General features: G+C 36.3%; 3 protein-coding genes and 1 pseudogene across 3 annotated transcripts; 2 read left to right on the top strand and 2 right to left on the bottom strand.

Moving 5' to 3' along the window:
• Positions 1-710: 710 nt before the first annotated feature.
• On the top strand, positions 711-1,217 carry LOC146911132 (uncharacterized; annotated as a pseudogene).
• A 219-nt stretch (positions 1,218-1,436) lies between these two features.
• Positions 1,437-3,513, top strand: LOC146911131 (uncharacterized). The gene is made up of 3 exons (XM_085727533.1): positions 1,437-2,742; positions 2,855-2,923; positions 3,240-3,513. Exons 1-3 carry the CDS (start codon positions 2,686-2,688, stop codon positions 3,312-3,314), a joined length of 201 nt encoding a protein of 66 aa, XP_085583659.1. The 5' UTR covers positions 1,437-2,685; the 3' UTR covers positions 3,315-3,513.
• Positions 3,514-9,666: 6,153 nt separating this feature from the next.
• On the bottom strand, positions 9,667-13,392 carry LOC146911130 (uncharacterized). Its single transcript, XM_085729497.1, has 5 exons — positions 12,088-13,392; positions 11,051-11,992; positions 10,605-10,952; positions 10,298-10,510; positions 9,667-10,185 (listed from the first exon to the last, which is right to left on the bottom strand). Exons 1-5 carry the CDS (start codon positions 13,351-13,353, stop codon positions 9,904-9,906), a joined length of 3,051 nt encoding a protein of 1,016 aa, XP_085585623.1. The 5' UTR covers positions 13,354-13,392; the 3' UTR covers positions 9,667-9,903.
• Positions 13,393-16,436: 3,044 nt separating this feature from the next.
• Positions 16,437-19,495, bottom strand: LOC146911129 (uncharacterized). Its single transcript, XM_085730831.1, has 2 exons — positions 18,346-19,495; positions 16,437-18,273 (listed from the first exon to the last, which is right to left on the bottom strand). The coding sequence occupies exons 1-2, from the start codon at positions 18,887-18,889 to the stop codon at positions 16,766-16,768; spliced, it is 2,052 nt and encodes a 683-aa protein (XP_085586957.1). The 5' UTR covers positions 18,890-19,495; the 3' UTR covers positions 16,437-16,765.
• Between the last annotated feature and the right edge of the window lie 373 nt (positions 19,496-19,868).

The following is a 19,868-nucleotide window of genomic DNA, read 5'->3' as shown; positions in this document are numbered from 1 at the left end:
TGTTGGTCCAACCTCTAATACTAACCCTGCTGATACACAGCCAAAAGGTTTGCTCGTTATGCTGCATCAATGAAACATATTCTTGTTGCTTTTTTTCATCAGATGCCGACTTTGTGCTTGTTAATAGTTTTGGTTTGGGTTTAACGCTGCATATCCCTAGTTATCTTTTATGTGTATCCTAAATGTTAATAATTTATCTCTTATGGGCAATTTTTTTAGTTATTTTTTCATCATGATTAATGGCGCTATTATTCATAGGTTTCTAGTCACTTTATCTCTTATGTATTTTGGTTTCTGCTGCTTCTTAGGTGTTTGGAGTTGTCATAGATGCCTTAAAATAATGATCATTTTGTCTGCACTGTGCATATTGACTTGTCATAGTGCCTATTTGGTTTGTTCGATGGATAGGGTTTAAAGATTCTCTATTACGATTCACTCAACATTTTAATTTATAATTTCATCTTCAGGAAAGTATTATTTACTTGAAAGTGTAAACATGTAAAGTATTCTCCATCTTCAATTAACGATTTGAATGAGTTAGTTAATTACCCTGCTTGACAATTTTTTCTTGAAAGGAATGAAACGTTTGCAAGAATCAGCTTTCCCTCAATGGAAACAACAAAAAAGTGTCTAAGTCGCTGACGAATGAAGAACATATACTCTATAACTTCATATGTAGCAGGGAAAACAGAGGGATCTCGAAAAGAGACATGAATAGAGTAACAAACCTTCCTACTACTGTGTTGAATAAATCCCTGTGGGCACTTGTTGAAAAGTATAGCATGGTAAAGAAGTTCCTAACATTCAAAACAAATGTATAAAGAATGTGTGCATTTTTATAGTGATGGGAAACTTGATATGGTTTTTATAGATGCTCTAAAGAATGTGTGCTTGAAATGCATTTTCATGCAGAAAGTTTCCACGTGTGATGGATGTTTGGAGTGGATTAAAAAGAGCGGAATCTTCAATACTGAAGTCACACGAAAACAAATAGAAGAAATTTTGCAAACTTTGGTTTTAGATGATGAGATCATGCAGATGACAAGTACTGGATATGGGGATTTTGCATCTATTCCTGTCGGAAAAACTTGTTACATTACATATGCAAAAGCAAGGGTGGATTTAAAGGGGAAAAGAAATCTGGCTACTTTACTTCCTTTTCATGTTTTTCTTGTGAGCGAATGAGTGTCTATTATCAGAAATGGTTGGATTTCTGAATGAGTTGATTACTACTAATTCGTTTTTATCCAAATGATTCCAAGTTTTGACTCACATATAACAGCTATCGTGGTTTCTTTTTTCTCCTTGCACAATAAACTGATCGACTCAATTGTGTTAAAAGTTCTGAAAAATGATTTGCACAGTTACTAGAAAATATGCCGGTTGGTGGTCATCGCTATCACTTTATCACAGTATCATATCTTTTCTACTGTTTTGTCAATTGATTTTCTGTGCTTATGCACATTCAACCTGTTGGTAGAGCCAATTGAAATTTATGTCTTAAGTGTCTTACCGTAGACGGTAATATGCTATGTTTTGGTATACTTGTTTTTCTGGGACTAAAATTATGTGAATGTGAATCCAATTCTTAAGAATCGTTAGAGAAAGATTATTGAGAATAATCATCACCAATACTTGGTCGTATGACTTCCTAGGAATAGAGGTTGGATGACTTCCCAGGAATGTGTATTTGACTTATGGTTCAACCCTTGCCACTTGTGTGAAGAGAATTTAGTTGGAAGAGGAGAACCAAGTTTGTGTCCCAGAAGTTTTTTTTTGACGTAGGTTAATCATGGATTATGCAGCATAATTGATTCATGTTTCCAGCCAGCATGTTACAAATGCGCCATGTAGAACCCCTTTAGATGTAACAAGAGGCTCAAGCATAAAATCCATAATAAAACGGAGGCCCTTGATACCAAAATCAGTGGCTCGTCTAAGTGGTAAAAGATTTAATTTTAAATATCTTGAAGAAGTGGTTAGAGATTCAAATCATGACTTTTCTATAGGAAGAAAATCTGTCTGGTTCAAATCAAGCTGAAACTGTATTCAAAATCTTCATCTTCATTACATGCATTCATACATCATGAGTACTGAGAAAATGACAAAATAAAACTCATTATTATATCTAAAGTTTAGGCGAGTTGGGTTTTAGAGCTTGTCATAGTTAACAAAACTTCAAGGCTTAGAGAGAGTTGACAAATGTACTTAGAGGTTACTCACCAAAAAAATTCACGTTGGCAGTGAGATTCGAACTCGGATCATTCTGAAATCTAAGTTGAATCCTTACTAACGGATCACATATGCAGAATGAATTTTATGTTATAGTTCATTTGGTACTTTTTTCTTTTCTTTTTTTACACCATGGAGGATTGGATAATAAGGTACTTTCTATTTTTAGTAGGACAATTTTACTGCAACTAGTCTAAGTTTTAGCCTTCTAACAAGCTGTGGTTTAATGACAGTCAATTTCACAAACAAAGATGTGCAAAATTTCCTGGTCTTAAGCCCCAACTAAAGCATCTCAAATAAATGATGCAAATAATTACATGTGTCACTTAGGTCATAAATCAGAAAAACTATATATACACGTGCACCACACAATCATAAATTACATTCACCAAGCAAAGTGGCACTTTTTAAGTTACCCTTTTATTTTTCAAGATCCTAAAAGAGAAATCAAACATGGATCAATCACAGAATATAAGCAATCAAGCTGGCCATGCAGTTGGACAGGCTCAGGTGGGTTTTTAGTCCAACATGTATCGCATATTTGAATGCCCTTTTAATTTTTGTAAACATATTCAAAATTATTGTAGCATGATAATTTGACATAATGTTATTGATGATTTAGGAGAAGGAAAGCAACATGATGGACAAAGGAAGCAATACTGCTCAATCAGCCAAAGAATCTTGCCAAGAGGTTAGACATGAATCATGACATAAACGACATACTGACACCAATAACAATTTGAAAAAATTGAAGTGATTGAATGTATACATGCGCTAGTGTTGGACACTGAGATATGTGTCGACACCAAACTCACCTTTAATTTAAAGTGTCGGTGCTGCACATATCATCAATCAATTTCGGAAGGAATATAAGGGTTGGCGAGTTACATGATATCGATTCCTGAAACTTTTTTATAAAAAAAATTTAGAGTAGTAATTAAAATATGTGAATGATAAATTTTAAATTAGCAATTTTGCTGATTGGTGAAACTTTTTTGTTGTTGTAGGCTGGTCAACAAATGAAGGCTAAGGCACAAGAGGCTGCTGATGCTGTTAAGAACACAGTTGGTGCCCAAAAATGAATCTATATAGTGGAGAGATCTCTTAAGTCTATTTGCAACTTTTGATTTTTGCTTTGTTTTTTGTTTAGGGCTTTTATGCATTCATTTGTTATCTTTTTCCTTCATTATTATTATTTTTTTATCATTTTCGGATGGTTTTATTATATGACTGTTTGGATACAAGCAACTTGAATTAAGAGAAACTACAGTTTTGTTCCAATATTTGTTGGAATTTATTTTTTTGTTTAAGTCATAAGAATTTTCAAGGAAAAATAGATATATACACTTGGAGTATCATCATATGACAATATGTTCTTTTGTTATATTGATGATGAATAGCATCCTTAGGATGCCATCTTATGGCTTTGATGTTAGCTTCAACCCATGGTGGTTAAGCATTATGCTTCTGTCATGGGCATTTAGAAATTAGAGGTTGCTATCTGCTTCTGTCTTGAGAAATTAAATGCTCTTGATAGTGTTAAAGTCTGCCAACTCAAAATTATAAACATAGATCATAATTTACTTCAATGGTATATATTTTTAAGGGAAATAATGATTCAAATATAGAAAAAATTTATTGGAATGTGTGTATTACATTTAATATTTAAATTTTTAATCATTTAAATGCACAAAATTTTAGAGAAAGTTTCTTCCTTTAAGTTTCTTAACATGTACCCTAAAGGCACAAGTTAACACTACCCTATTTTTAAATAAGAACTCGTTACGACCCCGTTTTTCTAATATCTTTCCAGTTTCCTTATAAGAACATGTTATTACTTCCATAAATCATAATGCTATCCTTAGTGTCATCCACAGCTAGCACACTATTCCAATGCAGCACAAAAACTAAAACGGTAATAATATGTTGAGTTAATAGGCTTTTACCCTCCTGCCATTTGGGCGACTTTTGGTTTACCCCCCGTAAAAAATGAAACTTGTAGATTCCCACTTGTAATTTAAAGATTCCTTTGGTTTACTCCCCAAAGCCAACAGTCAGCATCTGACTGGATAAAAATGGTGACGTGGCGTGCTGACTAGGTATTATTTTTATTTATTATTTTTTTTAATTTCCACCTGGCACAAATAATAATTTTTTTAAAAAAAATAGTTTTGATATTTTAAAAAGTCCACTTGGATTAACATGTTTTTTTTTTTTTTAAAACAAAAACCCAATTAATTTCCCTTCCATCTTTCTCCCTTCACGCCACCATCATCTCCCTCACTTCCATCTCTTTCTCCACCATCTCCTTACTTTGTTCTTCATCACCATCACCACTATCTTCCCATAAAAACCATCAGTGCCTTTAAACATACCTCTAATTTCCCTTCCATTTGTTCTCACAATAATAAAATAAAATCAAACCAATATACCCATTCTTCACACACATTCCAAAATTCAATATCCATTCTTCTCCACCTCTTCCTTCTCTGCAATTTTCTCTTTTTCAGAACACCCTTTTTCTTCTCTTCTCTCTTCCTCCTTCCTCCTTCTTTTCCAGAAACCACCACTGCCAACACCACAAACCACCACCGGATTCGGTCTTGAATCGGACCCAATCAACAACAACAACACACAAAATCCGATTCCAAATCCGAATCAAACCCAGAAACATAGAAAAAAAATCCGAATCTGAATCCTTTTCTTGTGCGCTTGTGTTCCTGAACTTGCAAAAAAATTGAATCCATTAAAACCCATGAAAAGTATAGCAAAAATTCGGAGAGAGAGAGAGAGAGAGCTTGTGTTGGGAAGGTGATTATGAACTTGTATTTGTGTGGGAAGATGATGAGATGTGTTGTTGTTGTTGTTGTTGTGGGTTGTTGTGTTGGTGCCATGTTGTTGTGATGTGTTGTTGTTGTGGATTGGTGTGTTGTTGTGTGTTGTTGATGTTGTGTTGGAGAAGAGGGAGAGAGAGAGGAGTTGGGTTGAAGAAGAAATAAGAAGAGGGAAGTTGTTGAAGGATGAAGAGTAAAGGAAGGAGGAAAAGAAGGTTACGATGAAGAGAAGAAGAGGGAGTTGATTTATTTTTATTTTTTATTTTTAAATGGAATAAATAAAAATAGAAAAAAAAATTGTCAAAAATTTAAAAAATTAGAAAAACATTTAGATTTTTTCTGGACATTTATTAAATTAGAAAAAAAAATCGGATTCTTTTTTAAATTAAGAAGAGATTTAAAAGTTCTGGAATTTAATCATCAAAATAAAAAAAACAAAAAATAGAAAAAAATCGAAATTAAAAAAAGTTCACATTTTTTTCAAAATAAAAAGATTTTTTGGGTTTATAAAAAATATTTTTTGTTTCTTAAATTTTTATTTTTTTATTTTTTTTAAATTATGCCACTTGGAAATTAAAAATAATCAAAAAATAAATAAATACCCAGTCAGCGCGCCACCTAAGCAAATTTATCCAGTCAGATGGCTTTAGAGGGGTAAACCAAAGAATCTTCTAATGACAGGGGGGAATCTCCAAGTTTTTTTTATAGGGGGTATACCAAAAATCGTCCAAATGGCAGGGGGTAAAAGCCTATTAATATTGGTATATTTAAGGACATGCATAATATTTGAGTAATTCATACTTGAGTCGTAAATCATACTTTTAATAGCGTGGACTGTTTTTTTCTGTATTAAAAAAATATTAACACTTGAAATTGAGTTCTTCCAACAATTCTCTCAAATAACGAGATACCTGGCAGCTAGGAAGAAATGTAAAAAACGAGAATCGTTGAAACTAGCATATTGGAAGATCAATCGGCCAAAATAACCATGATAAAAATTTGGTCCACCTAAGAATCAAACTCGAATTTTTTCAAACGATTTGTATTTCGTGTAGCTCATTAATCATTTGAGCTCACTTTTATGATTGTGCAAACTAAGTTTTGTCGTAATAAACATATTATATTCATCCTTCTGGAGGATAACTTAATTGACCAAAACACAAGGATGAAAAACACTTAATTTTTACATTAAATCTATAAATATGTGCAATTTTTTTCCAAAGTTAATTTTGAAGTATTATGAGAGATATATTTAATTTTTTTAATTAACCGTTTAAGTAGACGTATTTTTGTAGAAAAATAATCAACGGATCTTATAATTTGAAGACGGTCTTGTAAAAATGGACTATAAAAGTTTGTAGGAGAGTCTTCTTCATATGGGTAGAGTTATGGTCTCCTAAAGTGACTATTTTATATTATGCCCCTATGACGAAGCAATTGTCTTCAAGAAATTACTCGAACATTTGCAATCATGATAAAATTATAAAATTTAAGATTACGATACTGATATATATACTACATAATGAGTTTCCAACACAACTAGTTTCACTACATAATGAGTTTCCTAGATCAATTCAAGATATAGTTATCGTAAAAATAATAATAATATAATCAAGATATAGTTATTCCTAGCTGATGCTTGATTGGTTCAGAGTAATTTGTGAAGCAAAACATGCATCAATGTATCACAAAAGCTTGTACGATTAATATAAAACTATAAAACTTTATGGAAACGAAGTAGTATAAATTAGCTTTTAAATCTAATTGATTTCACTCAAAAATGACATCCAGCTCCTAGTACACCATTTTAATCCAGCTACGTCAGAATCCTTTTTCGTAGAAAAATATTTCAGTTTCTCTCAGATTTCAAATATCTTAATTTTTCTTTCTACCATAATCAACTCTATCACATATAAACTCCATCAACTTACCCAAATCCTAAATCCTAAAGGATAAAATCATTTTCCGCAAATTCATATATTATCATTCAAAATAAAACTCATGCAAAGTAGAAGAGAATAATATCACGTCACAATAAAATTTTAGGGGTGACTATTGGCACATAAGTCCTCATCTCCACATAATATCTTAAAATTGAAATTCTTCGCAGTAGATAACACAACGCATAACAGATTATGTATGCAAAAAAGAATAACTTTCCTTAGCACATCCAAGAAAGGTTTTGAAGGGGTGTAAATCATTAAAGTTCTCTCTTCTTCATGTTCCCTTTTCTTTTCTTCTCAACTTCTCTTTTTCTGTTTTATTTTTATGCTTTATATTCATTTATTAAATCGGTTAGATAATAAAATATCGAGTCTATTAGTTTAGAGTCGGGCTATGTTATTGGGCCTGTTAATTTAGAGTCCATTAGGATATATATATATATATATATATATATATATATATATATATATATATATATATATATATATATATATATACACACACACACACACACACACACACACAAGGGTTTGCTAGAACACACCCACTATTTTTTATGTGGGAGTGTTTTAGCAAGCTACACCTTAAGATGCATTTAACTATTTTTTAGTTATAGCTTGCTAAAACACACCTTCTAAAAAATAAGTGGGTGTATTCTAGAAAATGCCTATAGGAGTTGCTAACGTACACCCACTTATTTTTTAAGAATGTGTGTTTTAGCAACATTCACCTTAAGGTGTATTTAACAACTTTTTAGTTATATATTTGCTAAAACACACCTTAATAAAAACTAGTGGGTGTATCCTAGCAAACCCCATATATATATATATATATATATATATATATATATATATATATATATATATATATATATATATATTCTCTAGTAACTTTTTGTAATGTGAAACTATTGTTATTCTAATGAAACCCTAGCCGTCGTCTTTGTTATTCACTCTTTCTCTATTTCGTATTTGTATTGTTAACATGATATCAAGAGCATGGTTTGATCCGCCTTGAACAACTTGTTGCTTCCGCTGTCGAATTCTCAAAAGTTTGAGAATGTTGTGTGATTGATTTGGTTTAATTTATAGTGTTAATCTTTTCGAATTTTTTGTTGGTCAAGTTTTGAGGTGGGAAGTGTCTTTGTGACTACTGTGTTTTGTGTGTCCTAAGTAAAAATCACAGTTTCGATATTGGTTAAGTTTTGTGTTTTGTGCTTTGTGGCTATTGTGTGTTTTGTGTGTCCGAAGTAAAAAATCACAGCTTCGGTATTGGTCAAGTTTTTGTGTTTTGTGGGTATTGGTCAAATTTCTATATTCGTATATGTGTCGTTCTTTGTTGCTTGAATAATAGTATATATTGTTAAAAAAAATCATGGTTTGATTGGGTGGTCACGGCCATTGAAAGGTTGGATTTGATAAATTAAAAAAAAGGCTTAAATATGCAAACCGTCCTTGTAATTACGCGCGTTTTTGAAAATCGTCCCTGTATCTTTTTTTGTTTCAAAACTCTCCTTGTAAGCTTCTGACGTTTTGCAAATGGTCCTTCCCGTTAACTCCCGTTACAAAAACGGCGAGGTGGCAGACGGAGACACACGTGGCATAGTGTGACTTGGCAAAATTAGGGTTATGTGTCAAAAGAGTTGGGTAGTGGCTAAATTGAGGGACCGAAAGCAAAAACGTAAAAGTGCAAAGGGATGAAATTAAAAACTCGTAAATATCAAATTTCAAATTTAAAAACTGGAGTTTTCATCTTCTTCATCCCTCTGTTCATTTGTTCTGCATCTCTCACCCACTACCTTCTTCGTCTTTCTGCAAAAAAATTCATCTCACCCAATGTCTTCTCATTCCATTACCAATTCATCTTCAATTGATTTGCCTATTTGTGGGTGCAACAAAGCAATGAAGATGTTTATCTCAAATTCAATTGACAACCCTAAAAGGAGATACTGGAAATGCCCAACATTTTTGGTGAGTTATTTTGTTTAATACTTTGTTTGTTGGGTATTTTCGCACACTTTAATGTAATTGAAAGATTTATATGGTTGATTTTGTTTTTAGGGTCCTAATAGTTGCAAGTTGTTCATATGGGATGATGAAATTGAGGGACATCCTCCATATGTTCGTCCAGAAGTAGTAAGAAGAGCTGAAGCATCACCTTCGAATGTCACAAAGCTTCCATGTGATTGCAACTGTGAAGAGATGCTGAAAGACATTACTGGAATAATGAAGGAATTCGGAATAAACAAAAATGAGAAGTTGAAGAAGAAGCTCCAATACTCAAGAAAGAAGGCAAATTTGTTAATGGTTCTGTTGGTTGTATCTTGGGCAATGTTCATCTGATATCTGAAGATGTAGTGTAATGACTCGGTTCACATGTTAAATCAATGTTATGAAGTTTATGACATTGTTGATTGTAATGAAAAGAAGTTGTGTTTCTTGAATCAATGAAATGAAGTTTGTTTGTCATAATAGTAAGCAAAGTTGTGTATCTGAAGTTTGTTTGTTTGTCAATGAAAAGAAGTTGTGTTTCTTGAATCAATGAAATGAAGTTTATGACATTGTTAAAGTAATATGATTATAGTAAGCAAAGTTGTAATAATAATTGTCTTGTTTCATAGCAAAATGCACCAAAATGGTCATTACTAACACCACAATGTATCAAGACATAACACCAAAATGGTCATTACAAACACCATAATGTACCAAAATGGTAAGACAACTACAGGTCATTACCAACATCATAATGTACCAAGACATAACAGAATAGGTCTAATAGCACCAAAACATCCAAAAAGGTGCTAACCAAATTACAGTTTCAACATAAGCATACTAGTGCAACTAACAGGTTCATAGCCAAAAAGTAAAACTTAAACATTAAACAGTTTCTTCATCTAGTCTGTAAAACTTGTGTCCTCCCCAGCAGTTCCTTTTGCTTGGTTTTTCTCCTGAATATTCTCATTCCAATGCACCAGACCTGTGACCAACTCCCTTGTAACCTTCTCTAGTTCCTCTGGTGGAAGCATCTTCAGGTCTCTCAACATTGCTTCAGCTTGAGTCTCTGATGGACCCCCAACAGTCATGACCTTCTTGCCTTGCACTTTTGCAATATTCTTTTGACATTTCACCAAACCAGTAATAACATCAGTTGTGTCATCATTTGTGCTCTGAGTTGCCTGAATATGATCAATTGAATTTGCAGCAGTCAGAGTCAATATCAAGAAGAAATTCAATCCTAATATCAAATTCAGGGCAATCCTAATACCAATTGAAGATGTTTACACTTACATTGTTTGTAGTTTTAGTGGAAGTAGCAAATTGAAAATCTCTTCTAGGCCTCTTTGATGGGCCTGACTCAAGTGCATCTTCAATGACCAATGGTTCATCAACTGCACTTCCAGGACCCTTTAGTTGAACACATCTGAGTTTTCTACATCTATTACTTCTCCTGAGATTTTTCACATTTACAACTTTCTTTGGACTTTGATGATTCTTTCTCATCTACAAAATGAAAATTTAAACATATGAAAACTTTTTGGTCTTAAATAAACACTAAACAAAACTGAAATATAACAAACACCATGAAATACTTAACTGGTTTAGTTGCAGCAGATGGGATGGAATTCATAACAGAGTTGACATTTGGTTGGCCTTGAGTAGCCTCAAATGCAGATGCAAGGTCTGCAGCAAGTGCCTCAAATTCAGGGTCTATGTCAGGAAGAATAACTGAACTTCCATTTGGTTGAGTCTTTGCAGGCTGTGTTCTTTTAGCAGGTGGAGTTTTTTTAGCAGGTTGAGTCTTTATGGAATGTTGAGACTTTTTTGTAAGATGAGAATTTTTTAGGGGCCTAGTGTATTTGGATGGTTGAGTGTTTGTCTGAGGGTTAGTCATTGGCTCAGAAGTTTGAGTGTTTGTCTGAGGGTTAGTCCTTTTAGGCTTTCTCTGCAAAATCAAAATAAACATAAAAAATTAGACCCTTTCAATCACATAAAAAACATAAAAAAAAAAAATCAAAATCTAATTTAGGGGTGTTGTTTTACCTTTCTTTTTTGTGCTTCAGGATCAATCACTTGACTTATACAACTCCTTGTATTGTGACCATGTTTGTTACACTTAGTGCACCTATATGTTGTAGCAGTCCTTCCCTTGTTAGGATCCTCATCAGGTTCTCTTCTCCTTAGTTTTTTGGGCCTACCAGGACCCCTCTTGTAAGCTGGAGGCAACATCTCTTCAACATCAACTTCTGGCCACATGTCTTCACCATTGATTGGACTGACATTGTTATCATAACAATCTATATACCTTGCCTTTGAGTAGCAGTCATCAACAAAGTCCTCAGGAGTTTGTTGTCTATATCCTAAGGCAGCTACTGCATGCCTACAAGGGATGCCAACAAGCTCCCAAAAATTGCATGTACAACTCCTCTTTGAAACATCAACAATAAAACTATGTTTGCTATGGATATGTACCACCTGCCATATCTCATTCTTAGACCAAATTGGAGTCCAATTACCACTCATCTCAACCTCTTTATCTAACCTATATCTAGGTTTAGGCATTATCCTTTGATTCCACCTATCTACTTTCTGTCTTAAAGTAGCATTCCTATTCATAAGATAACTTCTTATCCACTCACACATTGTTAAAACAGGTTTGTCTCTAGCCACCAATATAGTGCTATTAAAAGCTTCAGAAATGTTGTTCATAAGAACATCACATTTAGGGTAAAAGGAAAAGGCATGCTTACACCATGATTTGGTTGGGATTTTCATCAGCCACTCCCAAGCAGGTTCCTTGATAGCTTTCAATTCTTTCATTTTAGCCTCCCATTCTTGGATGTATGTGGCCTTTGCAGCACCCATCATGAGGTCCCTAATGAGTGTTCCTCCTCCAAATTTCTTTTTGAAATTGGCATACAGATGCCTCAAGCATAACCTATGCTCCACACTCTCAAACATCTCCTCAAACACAGAAATTAGACCCTGTACATTAGCAAAAATAAGTTTATTTAACTTATATAATAATCAGAGATATAATAATCAGAGAAATTAGTCACAGCAATAAGTTTTTTTTTTACCTTTTGCTGGTCAGAAATGAAGACCCATCTTTTGTCTTGTCCAATATCATCCAACAACAATGTTAGAAACCACCTCCATGACTCTTTTGTCTCAGTTTCACATACACCAAAAGCTAATGGGAAATACTGGTCGTTTGGGTCCCTGCCAACAGCAATTAAAAGAGTACCCCCATAATTGGTCTTAAGATGGCACCCATCAACTCCTATAAAGGGCCTACAAGCAGAAAACCCTCTCTTGATTCCATCTAAACAGAAATAAAAAGAAGAAAACCTAGGTTGTAGTTGTGGACCTATCCTTTCAACATTGATTTTGCAGTTGTTACCACCATTCACCCTCCTCAATTCAGCTGAGTACCTCCACAATAGATTGTATTGTTTTGCAGCATCTCCCTCAAGCTTCTCCTTCGCAATTTTTTTGGCCCTCCATGCTCTGCTCATTGTTATACCAACTGCATGTGTACTTCTCATATCAGTAACTATACTTTGGAGACTCAGATCTTTGTCAGATGTTGACATCTTAGCAAACACAGCCTTAGAAACCCACTTAGAACTTGCAGATCTATTTTCTGTTTTCCTGGCACACGTGTGGTCACCATACCATCTTTTCATCCTAAAAGTATGTTTGTCTCCAACTTTACTCACTAATGCTAAAAACCCACAATTACCCTTGCACTTTACCCTTACTCTTTCTTTATCATTTTTAGGAAACTTTATCTCATACCCATTCAAAACATTCCACTCAATAATTGCCTCCTTAAATTCAGCTAGTGACTTAAACTCCAAACCCACTTTAAACTTGTATTTCTTGTGTAAGTCTGCCATCACAAACTTCTCATATCTTGGTCCTTGATCATCATCTGAGACATCAGGGTCACTGCTACCTAGCTCTTCACTAACATAACCAACATCCAAACCATCTACAGCAACAGAGGATGAACCAGCTTCACCACCAACCACATTCATCATTTTCATGTTATCTACCACTGCATTACCAACTATAGGAGGAGTCTCATCATCTTCAACTAAAAACCCATCATCCATACCTAGAGCTCTTTCCTCCTCACTATCATCCATTCTTACTCTAGCAGCTTCATCTTCACTACTTTCCATATAGTCATCAGAACCATCACCACTCATTTCTTCATCATCACATACATCATCAGCTTCATTCATTGTGCCTTCTTCAACTACATGACCTGATTGACCTCCAACTTCCCCTGACATGTCCAAGTCCATAGAACTCTGCCCCACATGTGAACCTACCATCCCTATAACTGAATGCTCAACATACAAATGAGCCACACGTTTGTTCTCAACAACATAATCACCAACAGCATCAGTGTCATTATCATCAACAACCCTTTTGTATTTATCATCTTCAATAACATACCACCATAAACGATACTTAAGGTGATCATCATAACCTAACTCTTTAAGTATACCAGTAGCTTCAAAGTAGGACCACTTATCCCTATCAATCCCATTAACTACGTGTTCTTGACCCCCAGTGTAATACATAAGATAGTCCCTAACAAATTCACCCCCATGGTGAAATATAACTGACACACTCATCCCTGTCAAATTTTAGAAACATAAACTTTGTTAATAAACCTTCATGTTCGTATTCGATTCAAACACATGCAACAACAACACAAAAACAAGTATAAAACAACATCAAACAACATATAACGACACCATTCTAATCTTTTACATCTTTACATCCTTAAAAACTAAGATTCACAGATTTTTTTCGATTCAAACAACAAACAAAAGATAAGAAGAAAAACAGAGGATAGGTTACAATGTTCTACCTCAAATGCAACCCAAAAACCGCTTCTTCTACTGTCGATCACCTTCAAAAACCTTCGCTAACCGTCGATTACACTTCTTTGCCGTCAAATCGTCTTCGTCTCCTTTCTCACACCATGCCTTTTTGACTTCTCTGAAACCCTATTTCACAAGGACGAAATGGAAAAAGAGAGGCATTTGTTCAATAAATAGGGGGGAAATCAAAAGACATGATGACTCACCAACTTTTGACACATAAGCCTAATTTTGCCAAGTCACACTATGCCACGTGTGTCTCCGTCTGCCACCTCGTCGTTTTTGTAATGGGAGTTAACGGGAAGGACCATTTGCAAAACGTCAGAAGCTTACAAGGAGAGTTTTGAAACAAAAAAAGATACAGGGACGATTTGCAAAAACGCGCGTAATTACAGGGACGGTTTGCATATTTAAGCCTAAAAAAAACTGCAAAGTTTAGTAAAGTGATTCAAATTGGTGTGATGATGTCATCCCAAAGCTCATTGTTCTCTCCAAACACTAATTTGCATTGGTTTTGGTAACTTGCTGGGTTCTGGAATTTATTGTTTGGATATCTATTGTCCTTCTACGGTTTCAGATATTGTTTTGTTCTTCCTCGTGATTGTGATCATTCCGGTACAATGGTGTCTTGTTTTCAGGTGCAATGGTATTTGGTTAATTGTTTCTCCATTTAGCTCCATTTGGTTATTTTTGTTTAAGTTTTATGTTCGGGTCGTCTCATTTATTTTTGGTTTATTTATTTGAGTCTAGTCCTCTGTTTGTGGATTTGTTTGTTCTTTTAGTCTTCGTGTGTTTCTTTGTGTTTGTGTTTGGTTAATTGGTTGTTCATCTATGTTTGTCTTTGGTTGCTTTAGTTCAGTTTGTCTTTGTTCGTTTTGGTTCTTCAAGTTGTCTTGATTTAGTTTAGTTTATTTTAGTTTGATTTGGTTTCGTTTGGTTCAATTTGTTTGGTTGTTGGGTAAGTCAAAATAGTGCTCACAATTGGTTTATTTCTTTGGTGGGTCAAGCGCTCACAATTTGCTTGTTTGGTGAGTCGAATTCTCACACTTTGGTTTTTTGGTGAGCGTGTGCTCACAATATGGTTTCTTCTCCCCCTTCTTGATTCTTCAATTTGATTGTTTGGGAGTAGAGTTCTCACATTTGGTTTTGGTTTCTTCTCCCCCTTCTTGATTCTTCAATTTGATTGTTTGGTGAGTAGAGTTCTCACATTTGGTTGTTTGGTGAGCGTGCGTTCACAATTTGGTTTCTTCTCTCCCTTTTGATTCTTCAATTTGGTTGTTTGGTGAGTCGAGTGCTCACAATTTGGTTCTTCTCCCCCCTTTTGATTCTTCAATTTGGTTGTTTGGTGAGTCTAGTTCTCAAATTTGGTTGTTTGGTGAGTCGAGTGCTCACAATTTGGTTTCTTCTCCCCCTTTTGATTATTCAATTTGGTTGTTTGGTGAGTCTAGTGCTCACATTTGGTTGTTTAGTGAGTCGAGTGCTCGCAATTTGGTTTCTTCTCCCTCCTTTATGATTATTCTGATGAATTGCACTTCTCTCCCTTTTGGTTCTTCTGATTGATTGCGCTTCTCCCCCCTTTTGATTCTTCTGATTGCACTTCTCCCACTTTTGATGATTCTTTGGTTACTCCTCTATTGGTTCTTCTGTATGACTGCTTCTCTCTACCGGTTCTTTTGTTTGAATGGTTCTCTCTTTGATTGGTTGATGGTGATAGTTCTTGCTGCTCTCTCTATGAAGATAATTCAGCTTGAGGGGTAGTGTTAGAACTTTATATTATTTAATATGTTTCTTCGTATTTTGTTTGACAAACTCACAATGCTTCTTTGTGATGCATCATGAGTTTGAGGGTAGGTGTTAGATAATAAAATAACGAGTCTATTAGTTTAGAGTCAGGCTATGTTATTGGGCCTGTTAATTTAGAGTCCATTAGGTTATATATATATATATATATATATATATATATATATATATATATATATATATATATATATTCTCTAGTAACTTTTTGTAATGTGAAACTATTGTTATTCTAATGAAACCCTAGCCGCCGTCTTTGTTATTCACTCTTTCTCTATTTCGTATTTGTATTGTTAACAAAATCCACTTCATATTCTGACTACACCGCGCACACAACCACTTATGATTTACTTATGCACAATCATTTCTAACTTAATTACCTAAGTCGAGAGACTTAATTATTTTTTATTCTCTTTATACACTTTATTACTCTAGGATAATTTTTTTCTTGGTGTTACACATTTATTTTAGAAAAAAAAAATTGTTTGATAAATATATCTCTTATTATAATAAGACAGATGGAGTACTAAATAAAAAAATTAAGTGGGAGTAAATAACTTATTAATTATAAACATATAGAAAAAATTATTAATTATATAAAGAAAAAATAAATGATAATAACTAACTTAAAAAAAGTGAGGTAATTTTTTTTTCTTCTTATTATCGAGAACGAAATATGCTTGAGTTTAATTATGCACGTTTTTCTCTTATGATAGAGCATAACCGACTTTAATGTAGCATCTTGTAGTTATTGATATTGTTTTACATCAAGCATGATGTTTCTATTACAATAGCATGTGATGTTTCTATCAATATTCAGAGACTTCAACTATAGAAGTTAAAGATATACCATCATCTTATTCTTACCTCTAATACTTGTACTACAACAACAACTTACAATATCGCTAAATCACTTTTATTTTCATTAGCTAATATCAAGCTTTATCTACAACAATTTCATCACTTATTCAATTGTACTACCATCTCTAGTACATAATTTTTTTTTAAAGAGGCTTAGTACATAATTGAAACCAACACCTCTCCACCTAGACCAACTTTAAGTTTGTGGGCCACTTCTTCTTGTACTAGTACCTGCCCCTCCACCTCCACCCGCTCCTACACCTACTTGTGCACCGCCACCGGCTCCTACTCCTCCCCCAGCACCACCACCTCCTCCAGCACCAACACCAACTCCTCCTCCAACACCTGCATTAGCTCCTCCTGCACCAACACCAGCTCCTCCTCCAACTCCAGCACCTCCACCACCACCTCCTCCAGCACCAGCTCCTCCTCCTAACGCTCCACCAGCACTAACACCTCCTCCAGCACCAGCACCTACACCTCCACCAGCTCCTCCACTTGCTCCTCCACCAACAACACCACCTCCTCTAGCACCTCCACCAGCACTAACACCTCCACCAGCACCTCCTCCAACGGCTCCACCAACACCTCCACGTGCTCCTCCACCAGCACCAGCACCTCCTCCTACGGCTCCACCAGCACCTCCTCCAGCACCGACTCCTCCCCCTAAACCTCCACCAACACCAACTCCTACGTTTACACCTCCACCAGCACCAGCACCTCCTCCTACGGCTCCACCAACACCTCCTCCTAAACCTCCACCAGCACTACCTCCAGCACCACCACCAACTCCTCCTCCAACACCTCCACCTACACCTCCACCCGCACCTACTCCTACGTTTCCACCTCCACCAGCACCTCCTCCTATGGCTCCTCCAGCACCTCCACCTACACCTCCACCCGCACCAGCACCTCCTCCTACGGCTCCTCCAGCACCTCCACCAGCACCGACTCTTACGTTTCCACCTCCACCTGCACCAGCACTAGCACCTCCACCGGCACTACCTCCAGCACCACCACCAACTCCTCCTCCAGCACCTCCACCTACACCTCCTCCTAAACCTCCACCAACACCGACTCCTACGTTTCCACCAGCACCAGCACCTCCTCCTACGGCTCCACCAACACCTCCACCGGCACTACCTCCAGCACCACCACCAATTCCTCCTCCAGCACCTCCGCCTACACCTCCTCCTAAAGCTCCACCAGCACCGACTCCTACGTTTCCACCAGCACCAGCACCTCCTCCTACGGCTCCACCAACACCTCCTCCTAAACCTCCACCAGCACTACCTCCGACACCACCACCAACTCCTCCTCCAGCACCTCCACCTACACCTCCACCCGCACCGACTCCTACATTTCCACCTCCACCGGCACCTCCTCCTACGGCTCCTCCAGCCCCTCCACCAGCACCGACTCTTACGTTTCCACCTCCACCTGCACCAGCACTAGCACCTCCACCAGCAGTACCTCCAGCACCACCACCAACTCCTCCTCCAGCACCTCCACCTACACCTCCTCCTAAACCTCCACCAGCACCGACTCCTACGTTTCCACCAGCACCAGCACCTCCTCCTACGGCTCCACTAACACCTCCACCGGCATTACCTCCAACACCTCCACGTACACCTCCTCCAGCACCGGCACCTCCTCCTAAACCTCCACCAACACCTCCACTTGCTCCTCCACCAGCACCAACACCTCCTCCCACGCCTCCACCGACACCTCCTCCCGCACCGACTCCTCCCCCTAAACCTCCACCAGCACCAACACCACCACGTGCACCTCCTCCTACACCTCCACGTGCTCCTCCACTAGCACCAGCACCAACACCTCCTCCAGCCCCGACTCCTCCCCCTAAACCTCCACCAGCACCAACACCTCCACGTGCTCCTCCACCAGCACCTCCTCCTACGGCTCCACCAACACCTCCACCAGCACCAACACCTCCTCCTAAACCTCCCCCGGCTCCTCCTCCAACACCTCCGCCTGCACCGACTCCTCCTCCTAAACCTCCACCAGCACCAACTCCTACACTTCCACCTCCACCAGCACCTCCTCCTAAACCTCCATCTACACCTCCTCCTAAATTTCCACCTCCACCAATACCAACACCAGCACCTCCATTACCACCTCCACCAGCTCCAATACCGGTGCCTCCTCCTACACCTCCTCCTACAGCAACACCGCTTCCTTGTGATCCTTTATCTTTTCCTATACCGCCACAATTTTGGAGTTTTTTTCCTTCTACTATCCCAGTGATTATTATGGATAATAAAACAACGTGCATTATAACATTACGTGAAAGCTTAGACATAATGTTGTGGAAGTGGTAGTATTAACGATATAATGTATCACAGAGAAAAATAGTTTGTAAAAGAATTGGAAAAATAGTTTGTAAAAGAATTGTAGTTGGATTGGTTATCTGAAAAACATTTCTATTTATAGGATAAATTTTAAACATGATGTTGATGATGTGGAGACTAGCACTAAAGTTTGACGAATTTCTACATGCTTTTAGGAGTAGCTTATAGCCACGTTTGCAACCTTTAGTTGCACTGAAATTACCAACTTGATTTAGTGCATATGCCGACATGCATATTGAACACATAAATAGTACGTGTCAATATGGACTACGATCAAAAAACAAAATTTACGAATAACTTCAATATTGTTTTTTTTTTTTCAAGAGTACCATCAATATTGTTGATCGTTAGCACAATGCACATTTGATCCTCCATTATAAGGATCAACAAACCACTCGAAAAAACGTGTCCATAATGATGCCTCTTTCATTTCAAAATAAAGATCCCGATAATTTAGGTAATTTGAAAAATAAAAGTTGAAAACATTTTACAAAAATTATTTGATATTTTGAAAAGTTTAAATATTTATTTCCTGTTTTAAATTTGTATTCTTAACAAATGTTAAGACTAATCAGCATTTTTGTTTTGTCAAAAGAAATACCAGATAGCATTTTCCTCACAATAATTAGTACATAAAAATGGGTACGTATTTAAAAAGTTATAAAATATAAAAATATTGTGAAATATTTTAATATTGTTTAACATTTTTTTCATTTTATATCTCAAAATAGAAAACGGAATTAATATAAAAATCATAAACTCATAAAAAAGTTATTAAGTAAATGATCATATGATTATGAAACATAATGTTGCGTGTATGAATTAGGTATCTTATGCCTCTACGCGCAACTGCAGAGATTAATCTCTTGAGTCGGATATGACCGTAATGGATGATAAAGTATTCTCTCAAGAGATTTAAGGTAGAAGAGA

Source organism: Medicago sativa, chromosome 7 (genome assembly GCF_051527215.1).
Source record: "Medicago sativa cultivar Bolivia chromosome 7, Bolivia_mono, whole genome shotgun sequence".
Lineage (NCBI taxonomy): Eukaryota > Viridiplantae > Streptophyta > Magnoliopsida > Fabales > Fabaceae > Medicago > Medicago sativa.
The sequence above is the reverse complement of the archived record's forward strand: the minus strand, read 5'-3'. Positions and strand labels throughout refer to the sequence as shown.